Source organism: Anopheles arabiensis, chromosome 3 (assembly GCF_016920715.1).
Source record: "Anopheles arabiensis isolate DONGOLA chromosome 3, AaraD3, whole genome shotgun sequence".
NCBI classification, from domain to species: Eukaryota; Metazoa; Arthropoda; class Insecta; order Diptera; family Culicidae; genus Anopheles; species Anopheles arabiensis.
The window spans coordinates 94,466,753-94,490,038 of record NC_053518.1 but is presented as its reverse complement, the minus strand read 5'-3'; the positions used below and the strand labels follow the sequence as shown (position 1 = coordinate 94,490,038).

The following is a 23,286-nucleotide window of genomic DNA, read 5'->3' as shown; positions in this document are numbered from 1 at the left end:
TAATCTTCTTTTCCCTTTTTGCTTCGCGCATTGCGCTAAGTAAAGGCGAGTAGCTCCATTAGCTAAAAAGATAGAGGAAGCGGCAGAATAATAAAAAAAAAGCCAGGGAAGAAGGAGACACAACAAAAAGTGCACGAACCAGAGCGCGCAAGAAGCAACAAAAACGCAAAACCTCTAACCGAAAACAGAAAGACACACACACACACAAAGCTATCCAAAGAAAGGATTGTTTCGCGCCCGGGAAGGGAGAACCCGAAACAATATCCATTAAATCGCGCTACCGACACACATTGCCGCGCGGGCAAGGGGGAAAGAAGCTAAAAGAACCGGCAAAAAGCAGCAATAAAAAACAGTCCCCTTACCCTCTCTCTCCCTGTCCCTCTCTTTCTTTACGCGCATCACACACAAACACACGTCGTGGCAATCCATTTTCCGCACGAAGAAAAGGGAAGGCGCACCCCAACACAACACAACAAAACTCGCGCTTGTGCCACGGATTTTTCTCCAGCCCTCTAACCCCACCAACCCTGACGGGCTGTGTTTTATTCTGTTTCCCTCACACCCATTGGCGCCCCACCCCTTCATGTGCTGCTTGCCCTTTCCCTCTCTCTCTCTCTCTTGCCCACCTTACCGGACAGGGCACATTATAGTTTTATTAAGCTAAATTGGCTCGAGCTCAACACGTGATACTGATGCGGCTCTCGGGAGCGCAGCGCAAAGCGTAGCTGCGAGACGCGGGAAGCTGTGTGCGCCGCGGCCAAGCCATCTGTTTATGCGCGGCGAGCACGTTGGCCGTGTGTGTGCGTGTGTGTTTCCCTTTTCAATCCTCCTTTATTCATCACTGCTTCGGCTCCTGCTTCTCCCTCTGCCCCGCTGCCTCTTTCACACTTCCTCACGAGCGACATGTTAAAAGCCTGTGCAGCACGGGCCCAACTGGCTGCTGCCCGCGCGCGCAAAGCCGTACCAACTCGTGGGAAAATGTCTTCCGAGCGCAAAGTTTCCCACGAACGCGTTCGCCGTATATATTGATGCGGTTTTTTTTTGTCTCTTCTTTCTTTCTCCCTCTCGTAAATGTAGAGCGCGTGCATGGGATAGGGGAGATAGAGGGAAAAGGCACTATATGTGTGTGTGTGCTTTTTTGAAAGGGGAAGAGGAACCGAGACGGTTGGGTGAAGAATAACACGACGCGAAACACGAGACACAAGCTGCTGCGCACTGGGCCGGCGGGCGAGAAAAGGAAAGCAATAGCGCATGGGCATGGGTTTTTATTATGAATAAGCTGCGCGTACCACTTTTGTTGCGCCCTTTCTTCACCTTTCTTTCCCCCCCCCCCCGTTCGTGCCACTCTCCTCCCCTCGCCCTACAGTACATTCATACCGAGCTCGTGTGCATGCTTGAACTTAATAATTATTTTATGTTTTGATATTTAAAACCAACTGACAATTCTATGCTCGCCTGGGTGTAGGTGAGAAAAGGAAGGAGACAGTCAGCGAGCGTGTGCGTTAGAGAGAGAGAGTGTGAGCGCTCCGTCGCGTATTCAAAGTTGCTTTCAGAGAGCGTTCGTCTGTTTCGCACGTTCCAAAGCCTCCTCGGACCCGTTTTGCTCCCTTCCCTACCCCGACGAGCGCCGTGAGGAATGGGTCCGCGGGTGGTGTGTGTGTGTGTGTGCGGTAGGCACAGCAGCACCAGCAGCATTAACGATACGAAAAGCGTGTTTGGCATGCTTCAATCGGTCACCGCCTCACCCCCTTTTATTGGTTCTTTTGGTGTGTTTACGCAAACGGGGTGGAAGGGAGAGGTGGGAGAGAGCGGGCATTGGAAGTGGGGTGGAGACCATTTTCGAATCCGGTCTCACACTGGGACCAACTCCGCTGGGGATTGCCGAGGGGGGAGTACCGCGAACGCTCTCCCCTTGTTACGTCTCCCCTCACCCCCCCCCCCCCCCCCCCCCTCAGACACGGTTGGATGGCACGAGCTTCGAAGGCACGAGGCAATTGACTCCGCTTTATGCTGCCGATGCTCGTTGACCTATTGGGGTGGGTTGGCGTTAGAGGGGCGGAGGCGAGGTAGCGGAGGGATGATTTGGAGAGATTGGACGGGTTTGGGTTTGGAAGAGTTGAGAATGTGGGTGGATGGGTGAGATTGACCACCTTACCTCACCCAACCCCTCCCCCCTCGAAGGGGGGTTATGGGGGTTGTTTCAGCGTTTTTTTTTCTTCAAACCTTTCCAACTGGACAGACTATGTGGCTGATTGTCGGTGGACGGACACACACACACACTGGTCTAACTTGTGCTGACACACACCGCTCACTTGGGGAAACGTAATCGGTTCGCTGTGGTGGTTGCCAAGGGTGCGCGCGTTGCTGATGGTAGGCGTTGAAATTCGATCAAGTGCAATTGCACCATGGGGCAATGCCAAATTAGAATTGTGCTGACAGGGTAATGTCACACTAACTGTTGTTAAGCCAATATAAAACGCGCTACCGCTGTTCGCACAGGGGACATATTTATTTTAAAATCTCAGGCCACGTGCTTGCCCTTTTGACATCCGACGGCAGACAGGTAACGGACCGCTGCTCCATTACCATGATAATCCCGGTGCTAATGGTGATCGCATGTCGACAGGAAGCTTCCGATCGCTGCTTAATGTACAGTGCGTATCAGTTTGAAGATAACCAAAAATAAATGCAACTTCCGCCCGGGGCATGAAAAATCACTGCAACCGCAAACCACACACACACGAAGACCGTGACCGTACGGCGGAGCGGGTGAGTTTGCTAAATTGATAGACAGTTTTGGGAACCGATACGGAAATGGGCTTTTACGAGGCTGAAGTAAACACACACACACACACACACATGCGCTTTGCAACTGAACTGGCCCGTCATTTGCTTATCAGAACCTTCTGTGTATCCGCGTCCCAACATGATTTATGTCTACCATTTATAGTGCTGTCGTGCGGCGCGTTCTTGCGCGTGCCGAGATAGAAATGTCTTTATTTAAGTTCCTTCTTTGGTCGTTTCCATTCGCTTAGTTCGCACATCACAAATAAAAAGATATATATGTATTACGTTCTTATGACCATAAAATTCATTTATATTTAGATAAGTAGCTTCACTATTTGTACTTTCAGACCTATACTCAGTTTACGCTACTAATTCCCTTGCTGTACCGTTCTGTTCGACAGTAAAAACATGAGACAAAGCATTTGTCGCGTTTTTTTTTTTTGTTTTATTCGCTCTATCATCACTCTTAATTCAGAAAAATGTTTCCATAATTCCTCCAAAATCCTTACTTTGGCATTCCTTTGGAATTCATCTAAGCTTGATCACAACGTTGCAAATACGATTTGATTAACTCATAAAAAAATTTAAACATGAATAAACTCGATACGTTTTTAACGAACAAAATGTAAATGAAAAAAAAAAATGAAAACCTATAATCCTACCAGCCACAATTTCATAATTCGAACGATAAAAAAATCGATGTAAAATAAAAACAAAAAGCTTGCCCACTGCACCCTAAGCTCACCTAATTCCGTGTTGTGGTAGCTTTACGAAGAAAATACTTCGTATCGATCATCTGCTGATACACAAGCTCTTTACAGTCACAATCGGTGTACAGCTCTACCTCCAGCACGACGGGCGTTTTGTCCGTCTTGGGCGGGTAGTGGATAACGCGCACGTAGAACGGTGTCTTCAGTAGCTCCACCAGCCGCCGGATGACGTCCTCGTTGCGGAGCCGCGAGTTCGGCTGAACGCTCGCCAGCCGCACCATGACATTGCGCAGCGCGATCATACGCAACCCGATCGGGCACTTGCGCAAATCTTTCTTAGCCACCGTTTCGCGATTCAGGTAGTCGACGTACAGCACGCGCACCTGTTCCCGCTCGTCGTCGATCTCTTCCACGATGGCCCGATAGTACTTGCCGTCCACATGGTAGGGGGCGAGACAGGGCGCACCCTCCTCGAGCACGCTCGCCTGCCAACGGTGCAGCGGGTTGCGGGACATGGCCACCGTTTGTACCTTCTCCTCCATGTTTGACATCCGCACCGTGTGCCCCTCCAGATGCGGAAAGACGTGGAACGTCAAATTGTCCCCATAGTTGATGAAGTCGGCAAAAAATCCAATCGTCGACGGTTTGATCGGTGCCTGGTGTGGAAAGCTGCGTGCTATCGGATCTTCGCTCTGGACAGGAGAGTGGCTCGTGTCCTGAGTCTCGTCATTTTGCTGGGCGGACAGACGGGACGATGTCTCAAATTCGGTCGAGTCAAAGGAGGCCGGTGATGGGAGTGGGGTAAGATCTAGTGAGATCTCGCTTTCCTTCGCCTGACTCTCGTGGTAACTCTCATCGTCCGGATCTGCGTGAATCAGCTGAGCCCGGTTAAACCGATCGTATTCGTCCTCTTCCTCTGGTAGATCGTTGGGATCTTCGAACTCTTTACTACAGACATATTCCGTTTGCAGCTGTTCCATCAGCTTCAGCAGCTCGCTCCTCTCCGATGTAACGCTTGTAGACAAGGTTGTGGAGATCGGGTGAGAGGAGGTGCTCGGCTGGTTTATCATCACGGCAAACTCGCTCCTCCGGGGCGGTACATGATCCGCTACCCAGCTCGCGCGTTTCTCTGGCTGCTCCGAGCGCAGCTTAAACATATTCAGCTCCAACAACGCTTCGCGCACTGCAACCGAATCCTTCAGCAGAGTGAGATGGCACGGGATGGGCAGATGACGAGTGGAGCCATCGCCCGACCAGACCGACGTGTCGACGCGGATTTTGCACAGCTTCTGCACGAACAGTCCGTGGCACACGATCAGTGCATCTTCGGGCCACAGGGACGTTACGGAGCAATAGTCTATGGGCAGTATGCCACTCAGCCGGAACCGGTGCGACTGTACCGGCACCAGTCCACAGGCCGACGCTGGACGCAGATCCTGCAGCGAGCACGTCTCCTCGTTGCCATAATCGACGAACAGCACCCGGTACGTGCGGTAAGGTTCGATGACGAGCTGAATTTTTCCGCGGTAAAAATGTCCATCCACGTGGTACTTCACGAAGCACGGCTGGCCGCTTTCGAACTTGATCGGAACGGCCGGCGGCGGTGGACCATTCTGCACGTGCTCATTGATGGTGTCGCGCATCCGGGTCAGCACCGGCTCCTGGCTGACGTCGTAAATGTACACCGTGCCGTCGTTACCGATGTACGTCGGCATGCCCACAAACACGGTCTTGTCGAACCGAGTCGCCTCCGGCCAGTCCGCGATACGGTCGACCGCGACGTCGATCAGCGACAGGGCGGCGGCGCACGCATCATCGATGTCCACCTTCACGTCGGACTCATCACCGTTCAGTAGAGTTTTTGCCGTTTCGTTTCCGTCCTCCCCGGAGTCGAGTTCTTGCGAGTGCGTGGAGACGGCGGCGACGGTCCGAAAAAACTGCTGCAACCTGTCGTACTCGGACCGCATCATCTCGTCGACAGCTTGCTCGAACAGCTGCACCTCCTCCAACGCACCTTCGCCCTTGGTCGGGAAGGTGCGGAACCGGCCGGTCGAGTGGGCCAGTCCGCGAACCACCAGCAGCTGGTTGATGTTCCGGTACTCGGTCCGTTGCGGTGCCAGCGCCTGCCGCATCGTCTGCCGTATGCCCCACAGCACCACCGACAGCGCGCGGCCGACATCGTCCGACTTGTTGGGCGTCTTGGCGTCGAGCGAGATGGCGTGCTTGTCGTACGACTCGATCGTATTGATCAGCGTGTCCAGCGTCGTCTGATGCCAGCTAGTGTTGCCCCCTATCGGTTCAATGCACGCCAGCCGACACCGCACCGCTCCCGGTTGGATCTGCGAAACGTTCGACGTTAGCCGGGCCATATTGGTACGGTGCACCCGTACCGATTCGGCCCGATCGATCAGGAACACCTGGTACTGCAGAATGGCTTCCTCCTGCACGGCCGTCACCCGGCCACGGTACCATTCGCTCGAGTCGCCGTCGGACGTTGCCGTAAACACGACGCACATGTCCCCGACCGCCCAGTTGCATTCGCCCGATCCACTGTCGTCCTCTTCCGCCACGTTGCCGTCCAACGCTTCGACCATGTGCTGCTGGATCGTGTTGTGCAACCGCTCCAGGCACGGTTTGCGCGAGCACACTCGCACGTAGAACTCGTCGGGCGATACCACCCGCAGCATTTCGACCATTATGCGAGGATCCACCAGCCTGCTCGGCTGCGAGGCAACGCTCGACGTGCTGGTCGGCGTAGTAGGCGCCAACACATCAGTCACCGCCGGTTCCAGCATGCGATCGTTAATTTCGCTCTCCTTTCCCGCAATGCATTGGGCGTGACCCTCGTGCACCAGCAGCTTGTTGATGCACGTGTCGCGGTCCGCCTTGTTGTGCAGGTACAGCACCACACCGTACGTGTCCGTCACTTTGCACAGCTTGCCCATCTTCACGCTGAACCGCAGCGTCTTACTTCTGCCCATGCGATTGAACTCCTCGACCGCTTCTCGCGTCCAGCTGAGCGTGCCATGGTTACCACCGCCGCTGCTGCCCCCATTGCTCTGCGGGTAGATGTACTCCAACCGACAGCAAACGGCGAGGGGATGCTTGCGCAACGGCGCACTGTCCAGCGGCAGCAGGTACAGATCATACCAGTGCACCGTCAACCGTTCGCCACTGTCCAGCACGTACACTTCGCACGCTCCAGTCGGAAGCACCGTCTCGATGCGGCCCCGGAACCAGACCTTGCTTCCCTGGTCGCCTAGCGTGAACCCGCACACCAGTCCCGCGTACGGATAGAAGCACTTGCGCTCGCCCTGGCATAGCTGGCCCAGCTCCTCCTGCAGCGCTTGGAAATCCTTCGTCTTCCACTGCATTGGCATCAGGTAGAACTGGTCGGGCGATAGCGAATGGGTAATCTGCACGTCGAAACTATCGTACTCCGTCAATTCCGGCGCGCGGGGAATGTGCAATCGCTTCTGCGCCTGTGCCTTGGCCTTATGCATCCAGTGGTCCAGCAGCGCGAGCCGTTCGACGACCTCACGTCGCCGCTGCTCCGTCGTGTCCGTCGGAATGCAGTGCTGCCCGAAAATGAGCGTGCTGCGCAGCGACATGGGAGCGTAGAACCCTTCCCAGTACACTCCCGGATCCTTCCTGCTGGAGTGCTTGCTGGACCACGAGCGAGTGGTCACCGGAGGTTGGAACAGATCCACCATCTGGCCGCCGCCACTGTTCTCCACCGTGAACATCAGCATGTTGAGCTCCGATACGAATTCCATCATGATCACGCGGCACTCTTCCGGCCAGGACGCGTTCAGGTCGTCCGGCTTCCAGCCGGGCGGTGCTACGCCGTACAGCGAGCAGCGGATCGCCCGGCCCTCGATGCTGGCCAGCTCCTTCGACATCGGTCGCACACACTCGTGCGTCACCGTTGCCTGCCCGCCGTAGTCGATGAACTGCACCCGGTACGGTCCGCGCTGTTCGGGCGTTGTGTTGAGCAGATCCAACACCATCGCCCGATACCAGTTGGCGGTGGAGCTATCCGATCGCACCAGGTACAGCTTGCCGACGCGTACTTTCAGCGGATCGATACCGGCAATCAGGTTCGCTTCGTAGGCTGCCGCCTCCTGCTGGCACAACTCGACCAGGGACGTGGTGGTGTCCAGGTTCAGCGCATCCTGCACGTAGAATTCCAGCGGATTCACCACGCACGTCACCTTCACGCTGGTAAAGTGCCGTTGCAGATCCTTCTCCCTGTCCGCGTCCTTCTTAGCATGCGATACACGCTTCGTCAGGGAGATCTTGTAGCTATCGTTATTGTCGTACGTCTGGTGACGGCTGCTGTGAGGGCCGCTGCTCGATCGCTCGGAACGTGGTGGTTTCTCCTTCGCTGCGCTTCCTCGTTCCCGGCGGGAAGAACTCTCTCCTCCCTCGCTCGAATCGTTGGTAAAGGTTCGATCGGCGACAGTGTGGCGACGTTTGGAATCGCTCAATTCACCCGATGTACCGGCAGGTGCACACTTGTTCTCGGCACTGGCCGCCATCGGTGCGAGCTGCATCACTTTGTTCAGATTCGGCACGGTCAGCTTGTAACACCTGCCGATGCTTTTGACGAAGCTTTCACACTCCGTATAGAGAATGGCCGCTGGGGCAGTGTAGTCCCGCTTTATCAGCTTCAGCGGTTCGGATTCGAGGAACGATTTCACCTCCTTGCCAAACCTCTGCCACGACTCGTCGTCGGCTTCGGGCGGATCGCTCAGGAACCGTTTCGAGCGTGCATACAGCTTTTTCAACCGTTCGTTGGAAGCCTGCAAACGCTGCTGCTGCCGTTCCGTGTGCTGCCACTGGTCGATGAACGAGTTGCGCACCTGCCGTAGCACGCGAATCTCCTCCATCTGGAGCGCATTGTGCAGCGATAGAAAGTGGGCGTTTATCTTCTTGAACACCTGCTCGGCATTGGCCGGCAACGACTTGTTGCGATTGTCCAGCAAGCGTTTGGTGGTTTCGTAGGAGTAGTACGCATTTTCTAGCAGGTTTTTCAACTTCTTCGGTGTGCCTATCTCGTGCGCTCGAACTGGCGCGATGGTAAAGCTCATTGGCGTCGTCGGTTCGTTCGCAATCGTCCGCTTTTCGCGCTGATTTTTCTCGTCCATCGCATACTGCAGCAAGTTGTCGAGCTCTTCCTGCTTTCGCTCCACGAGCCCCATCATGTAGTAGCTCGGATGGAGGGCGATCGTGGCATCGCCTTGGACGGTCCGCAGCAGCGTTGGCTGCTTGCACTGCGCACACAGGATCGTATCGTTGCAGGCATACTCAGACACACAATCGCTGCACATGAGATGCTGGCAGGCAAGCAGGAAGGGCGTCCGGTACACCGAATGGAAGTCCGTTTTGTTCGTGTACGGCAGTGAGCACATTCCACATTTCGGGCTCGGGACCCATAGCAGGGGACGATCGGTGTCCACCAGATTAGAGATGCGTGTTTCCGTCATTCCTGATCAAATGGGAAGATAGTACGTTGGTGTGAGTGAAAACGATGGCTATTGTCACGGAACAATCAATCCTCTGCCACGACCTACCTGAAAATTCTATCGTACCGGCTTCTTGCGTGACAGCCGGCGTCCCCCGTGTCCGATCACTGTTGCTGTTAGATCAATCTTCCCTGCCGTTTTGCTAGCGTTCTGCACTATATTTCAGTGGTTGTTGTGTCTTAAAAAGTGGACAAGAAAGGATAAAAATACGCCTATTCATACGATGAGCTGAATGCTCTTTTGCGATCTCTTCCGAATAGCTCGCTCAACAGGCTGCCCTTGCCGTGGACTTACCCAGAATATCAATTGTATTGTCTTGTGACAGAGACGGTGTTCGCCGCGTCCGATCCTTTTTGCTGTTAGAAATAGCTTTTCTTTATTTTCCCCCACTTGCCGTCCAACGGCGTTGTTCTTTAACGCTGGGTAGCGTGTTGCGCTAATTATTTAGGTGATTTAGCACAGAATGCTGAGATCTACTGCAATTTCACCTGCACACAATACGCCGAGCGCTGACCAAGAGAGTTACCATGAAAGTGAAACAATTGTTCTCGTTCAGGTAAGCGTCTCGAGCAGGATCAGTGTGGCCAGATTTTCTATGGCGGTTTTGCGGTGGAGTTTCAGATTTTTTCTATAGTTTTCGGTAGGAGTTTCAGATTTTTTCGTTAGATTTTTAAATGTTTCGTGGTGGGGGGAAGGAGACGGGGTGGGGGTGCTAATCTACTCGAGAAAATATGTACATCCTTTAATTATTTATAGGGGATGGATTAGATTTCGTTAATAGCGGTTATACAAATAAGGCCATTCTGAAGTGTCGATCTGAAAATTGCACTAGCGATTCTTAGTCATCGAAGGTTTGAGATGCAGATTTTCTTCTGAACGGTAGTGACTCCCTTTTCTCGGGAGATTAACAGAAAATAAAGTTGAAATAATTTGGGAAATGGTTGCATGACTTATCGGTTGGTATTATGAGAAACTCTGTGATTTTGAGTGGGATAAATGAAAAATCGGTAGTTTTAGGGAGCTTATCTGTGAATCGGTAGGAATAAAGATTCATCGGAATGTCTGGTCACTCTGAGCCTTTTTGCGTTTACAGTCGGTGAGTTGAGTTATATCGCGCGTGCAGCAGATAGATCGAAAAGAAAATCATTTTGCCGTGTAATAAGAGCAAAAACTACCCCCTAAACCTTTTTACATTATCTAAAAGAATTTTTAACGTCGATAAACCAATAAAACGCCAAAATTCAGCTTCTATAATGTCACCTTAAATTGTCCCAAAACTCGACCGACTGTCAACGAGGCTGTGCGTTGATTTTGTTTTTCTTTTTGCCTCGGTGGTGTGGTTTTGCTTTCGCTAGCGGAGCGCTCGTGTGGATTTGTTCTGGGTTTTCCGACGAAAAGTTACAAGTATGGAGATCAGCAAAACGATTGGAATTGCGGCCGGTGTCGCCGGAACGCTCTTCCTCGGCTACTGCATATACTTCGACCACAAGCGCAGGAAGGATCCCGACTTTAAGAAGAAATTGCGCGAACGTAAGTGCTGCTCTGGTGCTTGTGCTGCTACTGACACGAGATGTGGTGGTGTAACCGCTCCCGGTCGCCATCAATGTTTGCTCGATTTCTCTTTTTCCCACTGCGATGGCGTGGTGGAGAATTTGTTTATCGCCGGATAATGTTCTAAGCGTGATCGTAATGTGTGTCTTTTCAACCCTCCCGTTTCCGTAGGACGAAAGGCCAAGAAGGCAGCAGCATCGGCAGGGCCAAGGACAACAATCCCTAACCTGACAGATCACGAAGAGGTGCAGAGGTACGTGTAATAGGGCAGGGGGAGAGGTGCTCCCAGTGTTGAAGCTCCCGCACGGGAGGCAACGGATGGATGGGGGTGTATTGATTTTCTGCGAGTTTTCCATCTCGTGCGCGTGTTGTCATTGGGATGCTTGGCTGTGTGTTTTCTTCTTCCTCTTCCTGCTCTTCTCGACCGATTAGAACAAGGCGCTGTGGTTTATGTAATCGGCACGGTGTCGGTCCAGGGGTCCAAAATGACAACATGCCATGGAGAAGCACATGGAGTGCTGCGATTTTTATGGAACAAACCATTTTTTTTCTAAACCACATATGAATAATGGGCTATTTTAACTAACAAATTTCCTTTTCCCGGTACAGATTCTTCCTGCAGGAGATCCAAACCGGCGAAGCGCTCATTTCCGCCGGTGACATCGAGAACGGGGTAGAACATTTGGCTAATGCAATTATCGTGTGTGGTCAGCCGACGCAACTGCTTCAGGTGAGTGGGGGGATTCAATTCGCTGTTCCAGAAGCGTAATCGTTAATACTCCCCTTTCTGTAACTGCAGGTCCTCCAGCAAACGTTGCCAGCGCAGGTGTTCGCACTGCTGATCACCCGCATGCGACAGTACGGCAATCAGGCGGGCGAGAGCGAGCGAAGCAAGATACAGGACATGAACGATGATCTGGAGTAAGTGCGGCCCCAATCATCCAACACATCCGGTCGGTCTTGTTTTGTGGCACACGGGGCATTTGCGAGTAGTTAAGGTCGTCTGCAGCAGCGGGGGGAGATGTGACGAGAATGTAGCGAGAATGTGTGTCTATCGTCGTCGACAGCAGCGAGTGGAGAAACGTAAACGACAACCCCCAAAACGCAGCAGGAACACCAATTACCCTCCCCTCAAATACTGAAACTGCCTACCTGCGGGAAATGAACAACAACAGTACAGCGCTCGCGCGTCGTTTAGCAAGCAATCGAATAATTGTTATTGGAAAAGCGCTCTTGCACGTCATCATCGTCATTGCCGGGGTGTGTTGCACAATAGCATGGAGAAACACATCCTCCGAAGCTGCCGGCAGTATCGTCGTCTCCTTTCTCGCCCCCTTTCCCCATTACACTTCCCTTTCTGTGTTTGTGTGTCGTTCGTTTCCAGAATCGCACCGAGCGGCGGGCGCACGGGCATCAAATTTCGCTATTCCGTACGCGTAGTAGAACAAAATCAGATTAGTTATAATGGCAAACCATACGACAAAGAAGAACTCACATTAAACGCAAAAAAAAACACACATACTACGCTTTTCATCGTTTCCATGGTGGGAGGGATGGGTTAAAGGAAGAAAGCCCCCTGTTTTCCATTAACATCACAACACGTAACGTCCTTAATAACAGCAACTAGCATTTTTTCTCTCTCCTCCATACAATCCGTGCCTAACAAGTGCCCCTCGTCTGCCCATCTGCCCCAATGCGTTCGATTCCGTCTCCCAAAGCATACTCCGCTATCCCAAAGAAGAAGAAGTAAAAAACGTTCCACTTCACTCCAAACGGGGGGTAAGGATGGTTCCGTATCCGTACAAAACGCACACGACGCGCTCATTCATATAACCAAGCAAGGCGTTAAATTACATGCTGCTAGAAGCTAGAAAATGTAGTAAAGAAATACTTAAAAAAAAGATCGCCCTCCCGAGAGGGGAAGGAGAGATGCAGTGTCGTGTGGAGGAGCACACTATATACAGGCGAACAAGCAAAACTAACCAACCAACACTAACTCTAGCGATGAAGAAGCATTAGGGGGTGTACCACCAAACTTTGTTGAAGCAGACTAAATGAAATATATGAGCAACCGATAGCTTTTCCGGGAGAATAAACGATATCCAGTGTTATTTCATGAAAACACGTTAGCGTTGATAGTGTTGTGCTTTTGCTGTAATTTTCCGCTTGGCGCCATTACACCACCGTCCAATAAGTAATTGGAACAGATGCGGAAGATTCGTGTTAGACCAACCGACGACATGGAATGATGAGTTTTCTCACTGGCGGGCACTATTTATAACTCGTTTGTATGTCTTTCGGCGGCGTTTTGCCCAAACGCGACGACTGTATACCAAGAGAGAAACCGTTCATTCCAGACGAAACGGATAGAGTTGGGTGACAAACAAACAGGTGAAATGTTTGCCAACGGTCATGCTTGGGGATACCGATTTTCAAACACTACTCTACTCGCGGGGGTGTGCGTGTGTGGTATTTTTATCTCACATTTTAAATTGTTCCTTTTGGAACCACGCGCCTTATGGAATGCGATAGTAACGAGCAATATGGGAGGCAATAACAATGCCCCAAACGACCTTTATCTGTCGCTCGCTTATGTTGGTGCTGCTGTTTTGGCTGTGGCAAAGCGCGGCAGAAGAAAAGGGCCTGAACTTTATCTGATTGAGAGTATATTAGCACACGATCACACGATTAAGTCGTCGATTTGTGGTTGTTTCTCCTACGCGACGAAGCTTATCCGCCCCACCGAAGTTGCATCCGAAACCGAGCGAACCGAGCGAATACACAGAGCGTGTTGTGGACACACTCGGACCGCGCGGTACAGTTCAGTGTGTCGGGAAACATCGTCGGATGCAGAGCGAAGCGCCGTGCCGGTCGGTTGTGCAGGATAAAACACTCCCCGGAAGTTTGTGAAACCAAAAATAGCGTGGCGTTGTAAATGTAAACGATTGATTTTTGCACGATCGCCCACGTTCTGCGAGATCGTATTTCGCGAGAAACAGACACGCACATCTCACCCGCATCGGACACAAGTGTCAAGCGCGTTACTAGTACATGCGCGTTTAATCGTTTCTAGTGCATTAGTCTGCAGTGCAATTATCGCACAGGCGTGTGACGGCGTGTTATCGCGTCGCTTTGTTTCGTCGTTGCCCTACGAACTGTGCCGTTAAAGCAAGGCGCACGCACACATCATGCTGCTATCCCATATAGTCCTGATCGTGATCCTGGCGGGTGTATGCATACCGTACTTGGCCTTGGCCGACACGAGTCCTATCTTCCCTACCAACAAGCTGACCATCGCGGAAGGTGCCGGTTTCCTTGCGTTTTTAAATCCCAACGGTGGAACCGAGCTACTGCGCCAGTCGCGCGTGATCGCTGGCGCCAGCCCCTGGATACACTGCTCCGTGTCGGTCAACAATGTGCAGTACAGTTTGGACAGTGATCAGGTGCATCGCATCGGGGACAAAACGACCGTCGAACGGTACGATACGGAGCGTTGCGGTGTGAGGGTTAAAAACCTCCAGAAGGCTCTCGAAGCCAGCTGGACTTTGTACGGCACTGATCAGGCGGGGCAAGATAAAACCGGCATCCTTGAAGTGACCGTTACGTGTAAGTGAAATGTTCATTGCACACCGATGCATCGATACATCCTTAAATTAATTTCCATTTTAGCGATAAAGTTCATCGACGAGCTGAACGTTACCGTGAGTGGATCGGCGTCCACGGCAACGGTCAACTGTCCGGACAAGGACGGTTCCCGATACTGTCGCATCATCGATGCCGACCAGGTCGTGTCCGAATCTTGCACCAAAACGGTCGATCTTACGCAGCAGATCAGCCACTTTTGGTGCCACACGATGTTCTGGGGCGCAATGACGGAGCGGATCACCAAGATCAACTTGATCGTGCAAGGTATGAGGGGGCGGGGTGGGTGGAGCCACGCGATACTACTCTTCCGCTAATCGCATTCTAATTGCAGAGGACGACCGTGACGTGAAGGCAACGGTGGTGGAAACGGAGGACCATATCGTGCTGTCTTGCCAGTACCGCTCAACGGTTTCGCTGTGCCGCGCCTTATCGGAGACAGATAATCGCCAGTACTTGCTGCTTGATGGGCATCTCTCCGGGCGTTACTCGGCGTACAATACAAAGTATCGTTTCGTATCGTTCCGTAAGCCTCCCCACAAGGCACAAGGTCACACACGATTGCCGTCGCTAGATTGTAAACTTATGATTGTGCTGTACTTTTCAGAATTTCGACCGGTCTCTGCTCGTTGGAGATCAAGAAACCACTCACCCCGGCAGACGTTGGCGTGTGGCGCATCTACCAGCAGCTCAACCCGACCGACTACACCGGCTGCGTGTTTGACGTGAAAAGCAAACGCCTCGCCAAAGCCCGGCAACTCATACGCACCCGCGGGCCAGCCGCTAAAAGCAACCGACTGGAGCTGGCCGCCACCGACATCGAGATCTTTCACGATCCACGATCGTCCAGCGCCACGGTAACGGAGCTGACCTGCGCGGTACCGTACGAGATGGACTATTGCTACCTTTCCGGGCCGACTGCCGGCGACTATGCGCCGCAACGGTTCGATCGGTTGAAATCGCTCGGCCTCTGCCGGTTCGTGGTGACCAACATTACGAGCGGCGTGTGGGCCTGCGGCATTAACGATCTCGACGGGGCGGAAGATCACCTCACGTACTACAATGTGAGCGTGTACCAGCAGCCGGGGCGCGCCGTTACCGAGCAGCTGACGGCCAGCAGTGGCGATCGCGAGCAGCGACTGCTTTGTCGTACCATTTTGGACCTGCCGATCGATATCTGCCGGTTTGTAGATCCGTCCGGCGAGGTGCACGGTGTTTCGAACCAGATCAAACCATCCACCGATGCGCGATACCGGTACTACGGCAAGGGATTGCGCGAGGGCGAATGTGGGCTGGAAATTGTCGAGCTGCAGGACAAAGACTTTGGCCGGTGGAAGTGTGCGTTCAAGGTGCGCGGCCGGGAGTACGAAATTTCGATGGACATTGTTGAAGAAGGTGAGGTAATGCTTGTTTCACCATCATCATGCTCACTGTACGTAGGATTCAGGCGTTACACGCCTCGTGTAACGCTGAACGTAAATTCATTTGCACTGCGGGAACAATCGGGGATGCCTTTTCATCGTTTGTTGACATTCTTACCTTGCTTTTTCTTCATCTGTGCAGCTATGAGCGTTGGTGCGATCATAGGAATCAGTATTGCGGCTACAATCGGGCTCGGTATCATCGGAATCTTTGCCTACCGCAAGCTTAATCGCCGTTACACCGGACCCACATACACGGTCTCGTCCAGCATGGCGAACGTTTCGACCGCGTCGCACCAGTCGTGAGAGGAGCGGACCTGCTTAACCCACCAATGCGTGCGTTTGTGTGCCCGTGTGTTCGTTATTTTGTTACCAGTGTTCACGTGTTTTGAATGTTCTTTTCGTCGTTTAAATAAAAAAGAAAAGTATTATTTTCCTGGACCCTTTTTGTGGACCATTTTGTACCAGAGCGCCGGCTCTAGCCACGGCTATATTAGGAAATGCTATTGTAATCTCCCGATGATCGTGCCGCTCCCAGCAGTAGCAGTGTGCGAGCAACCTTTCCCTTGTGCCGGCAGCAGAGCAACCGTACGCACAGGAGAAACGCGGCGCCACACACCAAGTAGACCGAGTTCCGGAACAGCGTCTTTCGCCACAGCCACGACCGGTAGTCGTCGTAGCGTTGGAAGCGATTCCGATACGTGCTCTCCAGCTCGAAGCTGCTGCGGGCGGGGAAGAGACTGAGATAGAAATCCTCCAGCAGTGCACCGATCAGCTGGTTGTCGTCCGGCCGATCGTCGCTTAAATTATCGTTAATACAGTTAAACTTTTTTGGTGTTTTGCGCAGCTCGTCGAGCGCATCGACCACCTGCGTAATGTTGGACGTTAGCATCTTGAAGTTGCTGTAGATGCCGGTTTTGGCGCTGACGTGATACCGGTAGCGCGGAACCTTCCCAAAGTTGGCCCGCATCATGTCGGCCAGCTCGGCACAACCGACCACCAGCGACCTTGTTACCGTTGGCTGGGGAAAAGAGGGCAATTCAGTCAGTGCAAGTTTGCGAGAATTTGATGGCAACACTCACAATGGTTGAATCCTCGTAACGTTCGTACACCAGCGTCGGGTACACCTGTCGCTGCTCCTGTTGGTGTTCCAGCGGAAGGAAATTGTTCTGCTGGAGGGAGCAGTTTGTGACGACCTCTTCAAAGTATCGAACGGCCGACCAGTCCAGCGGCAGATTGTACACCTTCGTCAAAAGTGTTCTAATTTCACGGTCCGACCAAGTGCTGCAATTGAAAAGAAAGATCGTATAATCAACAGCATACGCATGGTACATTACCCCGTCCACACACACACCCTGACGCATCCGTGTCAAAGTCGTCAAAGATCTCTCCGACGGATTTGTTTCTCGTTTCGCTCATCAGGAAGTGGTAGTAGCTGAACGCGTACTGCATGTCGTCCTTCGCTCGGAACCTGTGCTGTTTGGTGACGAAAAACTCGCCTGGAAAGCGTTCCAGCATTCGCTCAATGATCTGCACGTCCAGCAGAAAGCCAACGTGGGCCAGCACCTTCCGGTTGTGGAATCCGTACGCTTTATTAAACACCCGGTTCGTATGGATTAGCGAGTTGGCAAAGATGTCCTGTGAGCTCACGGCGGCATCCACACCCATCGAGGGCATCTGCGCATCCCGTGGCTTATCTTCGCTTGTTCGATTGTGCACAACCGCTCCATGCTGACCGCCCGTCCGTTGTCGCCCACGTGTACGCTGTTTTGCGTGCTGTTTTCGAAGCTTCATCTTTTCTTTGTTGAACCGCTCCACCAGCAGCCGCGTTGAGGAGTTCCCATTGGTGCTTTTCATGCGGAAAATCTCATAAATATCACGAATGTTTTCCGAAGCCTGCACACTACCCGGGGGCGCTATACGAGGGAACATCTTCGGCACATCAATAAACATTTGCTCTCCCTCCTCCTCGAATGGTTCCAGCGCGTCCTCCGGTGCGGAAACGTCCTCGTAATCGTGGAACTGATGTGGATGCTGCCGGTCCGCACCGTAATCGGGATGGTCGCAATCGCCCCCGTCGAACTGGCACTCCTCCAGGAAGCAGTCGCGATCGCAGGACCCATCGCCGACGAACATCCACGGACAGTCGGGGGCACAGTCGGGCACAATCCAGGCGGTAAAAACCTTCACCCCTTCGGCGAGCGTCTGCAGATCATCGGGCTGGAGCGGGGCGCCGAGAAAGATATCGTCGTTCAGGTAGAGGAACCGCTGCGACAGTCCCGGTATGCGGTGGATGAACGTTTCGATACTCGCACTGGAAAAGGTGGGCAGCGCTGTATCCGCGTCCGCGATGTCGGCATGTGGCACGATCTGGACGCGTGGATTCTCCAAGTTCAACCAGCACGGTACCTGCCCGTTCGTGACGATGTACACGTTCCTTACCCAGGGGGCGTACTTTTCCAACGAACGAAGCGAATATCGCAGCTCGTTCTTATCGTCGTACCGGGCGTTATCTCGCGTCGGGGAATAGCGGGCCAGCTCTTGCAGGAACTGTGGATCACTTCCGTTCACCCACGTGTATACTACATCTATCACTTCGTAGCTATTTTGGCAAGCCGATTTGGACGTATGCTGTGGTGAATCGGAAAGGATCAGAGGATCAGATGCTCCATGCTATTGTTAGGCGAAGCAAGCGCTTACCGTTACTAGTAGTGTAATAATGATATAGGAAATGGCGAGCAGTGCCAGTGCGGTCACTGCACAGCAGCACCTGTACCGGAACTTGCCGCCTTTCAGACCGGAAGCGCTCGGCCAGGGGGTGAGCCGTTTCATTCCACGTGATATTCTTCGGCACTCCATTCGGGATGGACTTTTGGTGGAGCTCGCTGATGCACAGCACGTTCACTGTAGCTCATGTTGTCGGACAGACTTGCGTGCGGACTTAAAGAAACGGCGACCACTTGCTGCAGATTAGATGAAGTGACAAATTAAGCGCAAAAACGAAAACTCCGCACATTTACGTGGAAGCGGCAACAACATTGCTGTACCGTGCTGCTTGCTGTACCCTGCTGGAATAACAACAACAATAGCTATCACAACAAATATCAAACGTCAGAACGGATCTGTATAGATTTTTCACCGGGTTGCACTGCCACGGTGTAGCGATCGTGTTTGTTTGCTTTTTGGATTGGAACTTCCATTTTCCCTCGCCCAATTATTGCCTTTCCATCGTTTTACATTATTATTTCATAAGTGTCTTAAAATATAGAGGTAATCTATTCTAATAAGAATGAAAAATACACACAAAAAAGCGCTTCTACCTCTTTCTATTCACCTTGAATAGGACCTGCTCCGGCTGTCAACAGAAGCAGCTGTCAAAAGGCTGCGACCGCGCCAAACATAACCAATCCAAACAATTGCCGTCTCCGATCTTTTTCCTTGTGATTTCCGTGACAAACTACGCAAAAAAGGTTATTTTCAGAGTGTGTTGGGGTTAGAAACTTCCCTGGTCGGTTTGTTGGGCGATTCAGCTCAGAAACAACGCGTAAAAATGGCTGATTTCCTCGAGTATTCATCGATCAGCTCGGAGATTCGCGGTGCGATGGTATGGATACGCCGGAGTACGCTGGCTCCCCCGCCGCCCCCACCATCCGGTCGGGCAGCGTGTGCGTGCAACAATCATTAACCCTTTCCCCCCCTTTTTGTACGTTTCCAGTGCCCGGGCAAGCTGAAAATGACCGACACGGCGATGGTGTTCAAAAGCGACAAAACCGGCAAGGTGGAACAGATCAACTCGAGCGATATCGAGCTGCTGAACTACCAGCGGTTCGTGGGCAGCTTTGGATTGCGGGTGTTCCTGAAGAACGGGTCACTGCACCGCTTTCTGGGCTTCACTGGCGACGAGGCAAAGATAGCGGAGTTTGTGAAGAAAAACTACAAGCTCGACATGCTGGAGAAGGAGCTGTCGATGCGTGGCTGGAACTGGGGCTCGGTCCAGTTCAAGGGGGCGGTACTGAGCTTCGATGTGGAGAACAAGACCAGCTTCGAGATTCCGCTGAACCACGTGTCGCAGTGCAACGTGGGCAAGAACGAGGTGACGGTCGAGTTCCACCGGAACGATGACGCGCCGGTTAGTCTGATGGAGATGCGGTTCCACATTCCCACGTCCGAGTCGGCCGGTGACGTCGATCCGGTGGAAGCGTTCCAAGAGAACGTGATGAAGCAGGCCTCGGTTATATCGGTGTCGGGCGATGCGATTGCCATCTTCCGCGAGATCCACTGCCTCACGCCCCGCGGTCGCTACGACATCAAGGTGTTCCAGTCGTTCTTCCAGCTGCACGGTAAAACGTACGATTTCAAAATCCCCACCTCGTCTGTGCTGCGGCTGTTTCTGCTCCCGCACAAGGACAATCGGCAGATGTTTTTCGTCATTTCGCTCGATCCACCGATCAAGCAGGGCCAGACGCGGTACCACTTTCTGGTCACGCTGTTCCAGATGGACGAGGAGACAAACATTGAGCTGCCGTTTACCGAGGAGGAGCTGAAGGAAAAGTACGAGGACAAGCTGACGAAGGAACTGTCCGGGCCGGTGTACGAGGTGCTGGGTAAAATCATGAAAGTCATCATCAACCGCAAGCTGACTGGGCCGGGCACGTTCATCGGCCATTCGGGCACGCCGGCGATTGGATGCTCGTTCAAGGCGGCCGCTGGCTATCTGTATCCACTGGAGCGAGGCTTTATATACGTGCACAAACCGCCAGTTCACATCCGGTTCGAGGAGATATCGACGGTAAACTTTGCCCGCAGCGGAGGCTCCACGCGCAGTTTCGATTTTGAGATTGAGCTGAAAACCGGCACGGTGCACACGTTCAGCAGCATCGAGAAGGAGGAGTACTCGAAGCTGTTTGACTTTATCGTGTCGAAAAAGCTGAACGTGAAGAACACGGGCGGAAAGGCCAGCTACAAGGACGACTTTGCCGACTCGGACAACGAGGGCGAACCGGACGCGTATCTGGCCCGCGTCAAGGCGGAAGCCAAGGAGCGGGACGAAGACGACGACGGTAGCGACTCGGAGGAGTCGACCGACGAGGACTTTAACCCGAACCAGCAGGAGTCCGACGTGGCGGAAGAGTTCGACAGCAACGTCGAGTCGTCGTCGGACGATTCCGACGATGAGGACGGCAGCGGCGGCGATAGCGACGATGGTAGCGGATCGGACGGTGGCCGCGAGAAGAAGCGCGACAAAAAGAAGGAAAAGAAGGAAAAGGTAAAGGAGAAGGCACCGAAACCGAAGAAGGAAAAGAAGGAGAAGAAGGAACCTAAGGCGAAAAAGTCGAAGAAATCGAAGGACCCGAACGCACCGAAACGGCCCTCGACCGCGTTCATGCTGTTTATGAACGCTAGCCGCGAACAGATAAAGAAGGACTTCCCAGGACTGTCCATCACCGAGATGAGCAAGAAGGGGGGCGAGCTGTGGAAGGAGCTAAAGGACAAGAAGGAGTGGGAAGCGAAGGCGGCGAAGGCGAAGGACGATTACACGGAAGCGATGGCAGTGTGGAAGGCGTCGGGCGGCGGTACCGATGGAGGGGACAAGGGAGAGAAGAGGAAGAAGTCGACGGCCAAGAAATCCTCCGACTCGGCCATGAAGGGCAGCGGGTTCAAGAGCAAAGAGTTCATCGAAGGGGATGATTCTTCCAGCGACGAGGACAAGAAGAAGGACACCAAGAAGTCAAAAGCACCGGAAGCAGCAGACAAGAAGAAGGTAATTCGACACCGACTGCAGTTTAATTTGTTATCGATGTGTCTAATGTATGTATTTTAATGTCTCGCTTTGTAGAAATCGAAAAAATCAGACTCGGAGTCCGAAATGTCCGCCTCGGAGGAGGAAGAGGAGGATGAGGATATGAGCGAGGGCAGTGATTAAATCCGGCAACCATCGCATTTGCATCATCTCGCCCGGAGCGACCTACCCGTTGCAGTATCGTATTGATTATGTATAAGAAACGCGTTTCTATTTTACTCATCCTCTGTATAACACTCTGTACGACACGTATGTAAACATTCTACCGTTTGCCTTATGTTACGGAACGAATCGGTAATGTCTGTTCTTTTGAAATTCCATGCCAATTCCATCTCGAAAGCAGCCAAGCTCTCCTATCAGGTTAAAAAGAATAAATGTAAACTTCACCTTTAACCGGTAATATTCAAGGCTTCGAATAATATAGTAGAAAATGTATGAGAAATTTACGCTTGATTGGTTTGAAATGAGCATCTCATGCAAGCGTTTGATGCCGCTTGCAAACATGTAACGGCCGCTTTCTCTGGCGTCACCGATGCAAAGCAGCAGCCATCACCAACACACATGCATCGGCGGATCCACGTTTGAGCAGCATACAAACTCTATCGACGCTCCGTTTGCATAGGAAAGCGTCCCTTTTCGAAAGTGTCCTTCCCCCTAGCAAAGGAAACCAAACGATCGCAGCGTGCCCCTCAAGCAGCAGAAGGTAGAAAGTGCACGACGCAGAGCAGGCGAACGAAAAAAAGACTCCGCAGCGCAACAGCCGGCGCTTTGCTTTGCCCCTTACCCTCTTCGCAAACGGGAAAAAGGCAAGCGCGCCCGCCGAATGCATCGAACACAAGGACGCTCAAAAGGATCAGCGTGCTGCGATGAGAACAGAGAATTGCAACAACCGAACGGAAAGGGAACGGTTATGTTACGGCTTCACATAGGGTGTGTGTGTTTGGATTTTTTGCTCTCTGCCGGACGGTTACGGTAGAGATTTCTTGTCACGACGCGGCGTTCTTTTACCCTTCACCGATGGAAAAGGTACATTAAAAATGTTCGTTACATTCGGTAGTTTTTGTAACATTCAAACTATATCAATCAGTAATGCAGGCCAGTTGTTTCTATTGCTGTACTGCTTCGCGCTTTAAAACGTTCGCCTTGTTCATTGTTGTATGTGCAAGGGTACAAAAGGAAGCGATACAATACACTTTTTGGCGCCAAAAATGGCCCGCCAGAGCAAATGTACAGAAAAAGGCGCCTATCCTACCCGTTTACTGTACACTGGAAATGGTTCATTTTGGGAATGTTTAAACATATTTTTAAAGCGAAAACTGCTAACCAGCTATCCAAATTCCAATTATTTCAAATTATTATAATCCAATTATTTTTATGCATGAAATGTTAATTTTTATTGTAGTTATTCAACATTACAATAAAATAGTTAATCCTTCCAGTGAGTTGCTTTTTGAAACAAGTATCTATTTTTTCTTGTAATTTTTAATTGTTGTTCTTCTTCCAACACTCCGGTAGCTTTCCACCCGGTATGCGCAAGACATTTAAAAAAGTGATATTATTCAACAGCACTGTATCCTAATAATAAACCACGCAAAACAGAAAGCTCCTCGGTACGGATGTTGCCTACCAAGCCGCGAACCGCATGGCAAAACGGCCATCCGTCCGTACAACAAAAAACGTAAACAAACCCTATATTCTGTGGCATCGTTCGCCGTTTGACCCAGCGCAGGTCCGCTGTCGGACGGCGATGGCGCGTTCGCATGAGGAAGCGATTTCTAAGGAAATTGCATGAAGTTGTTACGCAAATGGGCTACTTTTCATTAAAGAATGTCTGTTTTAAAATTGCA

The 23,286-nt window shown here is 52.1% G+C and overlaps 5 protein-coding genes across 6 annotated transcripts; 3 read left to right on the top strand and 2 right to left on the bottom strand.

Moving 5' to 3' along the window:
- Positions 1–2,943: 2,943 nt before the first annotated feature.
- LOC120901815 lies at positions 2,944–9,568 on the bottom strand. 2 transcript variants are annotated; one of them, XM_040310107.1, is made up of 3 exons: positions 9,320–9,568; positions 9,074–9,237; positions 2,944–8,988 (listed from the first exon to the last, which is right to left on the bottom strand). In XM_040310107.1, the coding sequence occupies exon 3, from the start codon at positions 8,984–8,986 to the stop codon at positions 3,533–3,535; it is 5,454 nt and encodes a 1,817-aa protein (XP_040166041.1). In that variant the 5' UTR covers positions 8,987–8,988; positions 9,074–9,237; positions 9,320–9,568; the 3' UTR covers positions 2,944–3,532. The 2 variants fall into 2 exon arrangements, with proteins under 2 accessions (XP_040166041.1, XP_040166042.1); XM_040310108.1 differs by having other exon boundaries at positions 2,944–8,987; positions 9,074–9,203.
- A 762-nt stretch (positions 9,569–10,330) lies between these two features.
- On the top strand, positions 10,331–12,698 carry LOC120901357 (mitochondrial import receptor subunit TOM20 homolog). The gene is made up of 4 exons (XM_040309219.1): positions 10,331–10,555; positions 10,748–10,829; positions 11,186–11,306; positions 11,376–12,698. Exons 1-4 carry the CDS (start codon positions 10,432–10,434, stop codon positions 11,499–11,501), a joined length of 453 nt encoding a protein of 150 aa, XP_040165153.1. The 5' UTR covers positions 10,331–10,431; the 3' UTR covers positions 11,502–12,698.
- A 427-nt stretch (positions 12,699–13,125) lies between these two features.
- On the top strand, positions 13,126–16,080 carry LOC120901356. Its single transcript, XM_040309217.1, has 5 exons — positions 13,126–14,182; positions 14,246–14,485; positions 14,553–14,724; positions 14,826–15,613; positions 15,782–16,080. Exons 1-5 carry the CDS (start codon positions 13,765–13,767, stop codon positions 15,943–15,945), a joined length of 1,782 nt encoding a protein of 593 aa, XP_040165151.1. The 5' UTR covers positions 13,126–13,764; the 3' UTR covers positions 15,946–16,080.
- LOC120901355 (N-acetylglucosamine-1-phosphotransferase subunits alpha/beta) lies at positions 16,068–18,703 on the bottom strand. Its single transcript, XM_040309216.1, has 4 exons — positions 18,340–18,703; positions 16,994–18,270; positions 16,722–16,923; positions 16,068–16,660 (listed from the first exon to the last, which is right to left on the bottom strand). Exons 1-4 carry the CDS (start codon positions 18,496–18,498, stop codon positions 16,133–16,135), a joined length of 2,166 nt encoding a protein of 721 aa, XP_040165150.1. The 5' UTR covers positions 18,499–18,703; the 3' UTR covers positions 16,068–16,132.
- A 300-nt stretch (positions 18,704–19,003) lies between these two features.
- On the top strand, positions 19,004–21,839 carry LOC120903057 (FACT complex subunit Ssrp1). Its single transcript, XM_040312255.1, has 3 exons — positions 19,004–19,243; positions 19,355–21,400; positions 21,476–21,839. The coding sequence occupies exons 1-3, from the start codon at positions 19,190–19,192 to the stop codon at positions 21,560–21,562; spliced, it is 2,187 nt and encodes a 728-aa protein (XP_040168189.1). The 5' UTR covers positions 19,004–19,189; the 3' UTR covers positions 21,563–21,839.
- The last annotated feature ends 1,447 nt before the right edge of the window (positions 21,840–23,286 follow it).

Coding starts and splice junctions, on each gene's coding strand:
- LOC120903057 (XM_040312255.1), top strand. CDS start 19,190: ATGGCTGATTTCCTCGAGTATTCATCGATCAGCTCGGAGATTCGCGGT. Junction 19,244..19,354: donor CGGAGATTCGCGGTGCGATG/GTATGGATACGC, acceptor GTACGTTTCCAG/TGCCCGGGCAAGCTGAAAAT. Junction 21,401..21,475: donor AAGCAGCAGACAAGAAGAAG/GTAATTCGACAC, acceptor CTCGCTTTGTAG/AAATCGAAAAAATCAGACTC.
- LOC120901357 (XM_040309219.1), top strand. CDS start 10,432: ATGGAGATCAGCAAAACGATTGGAATTGCGGCCGGTGTCGCCGGAACG. Junction 10,556..10,747: donor TAAGAAGAAATTGCGCGAAC/GTAAGTGCTGCT, acceptor CCGTTTCCGTAG/GACGAAAGGCCAAGAAGGCA. Junction 10,830..11,185: donor GATCACGAAGAGGTGCAGAG/GTACGTGTAATA, acceptor TTCCCGGTACAG/ATTCTTCCTGCAGGAGATCC.
- LOC120901355 (XM_040309216.1), bottom strand. CDS start 18,498: ATGGAGTGCCGAAGAATATCACGTGGAATGAAACGGCTCACCCCCTGG. Junction 16,924..16,993: donor TTTGACACGGATGCGTCAGG/GTGTGTGTGTGG, acceptor TTTCAATTGCAG/CACTTGGTCGGACCGTGAAA. Junction 16,661..16,721: donor GTTACGAGGATTCAACCATT/GTGAGTGTTGCC, acceptor TCTTTTCCCCAG/CCAACGGTAACAAGGTCGCT.
- LOC120901815 (XM_040310107.1), bottom strand. CDS start 8,986: ATGACGGAAACACGCATCTCTAATCTGGTGGACACCGATCGTCCCCTG.
- LOC120901356 (XM_040309217.1), top strand. CDS start 13,765: ATGCTGCTATCCCATATAGTCCTGATCGTGATCCTGGCGGGTGTATGC. Junction 14,486..14,552: donor GATCAACTTGATCGTGCAAG/GTATGAGGGGGC, acceptor TTCTAATTGCAG/AGGACGACCGTGACGTGAAG. Junction 15,614..15,781: donor GATGGACATTGTTGAAGAAG/GTGAGGTAATGC, acceptor TCATCTGTGCAG/CTATGAGCGTTGGTGCGATC.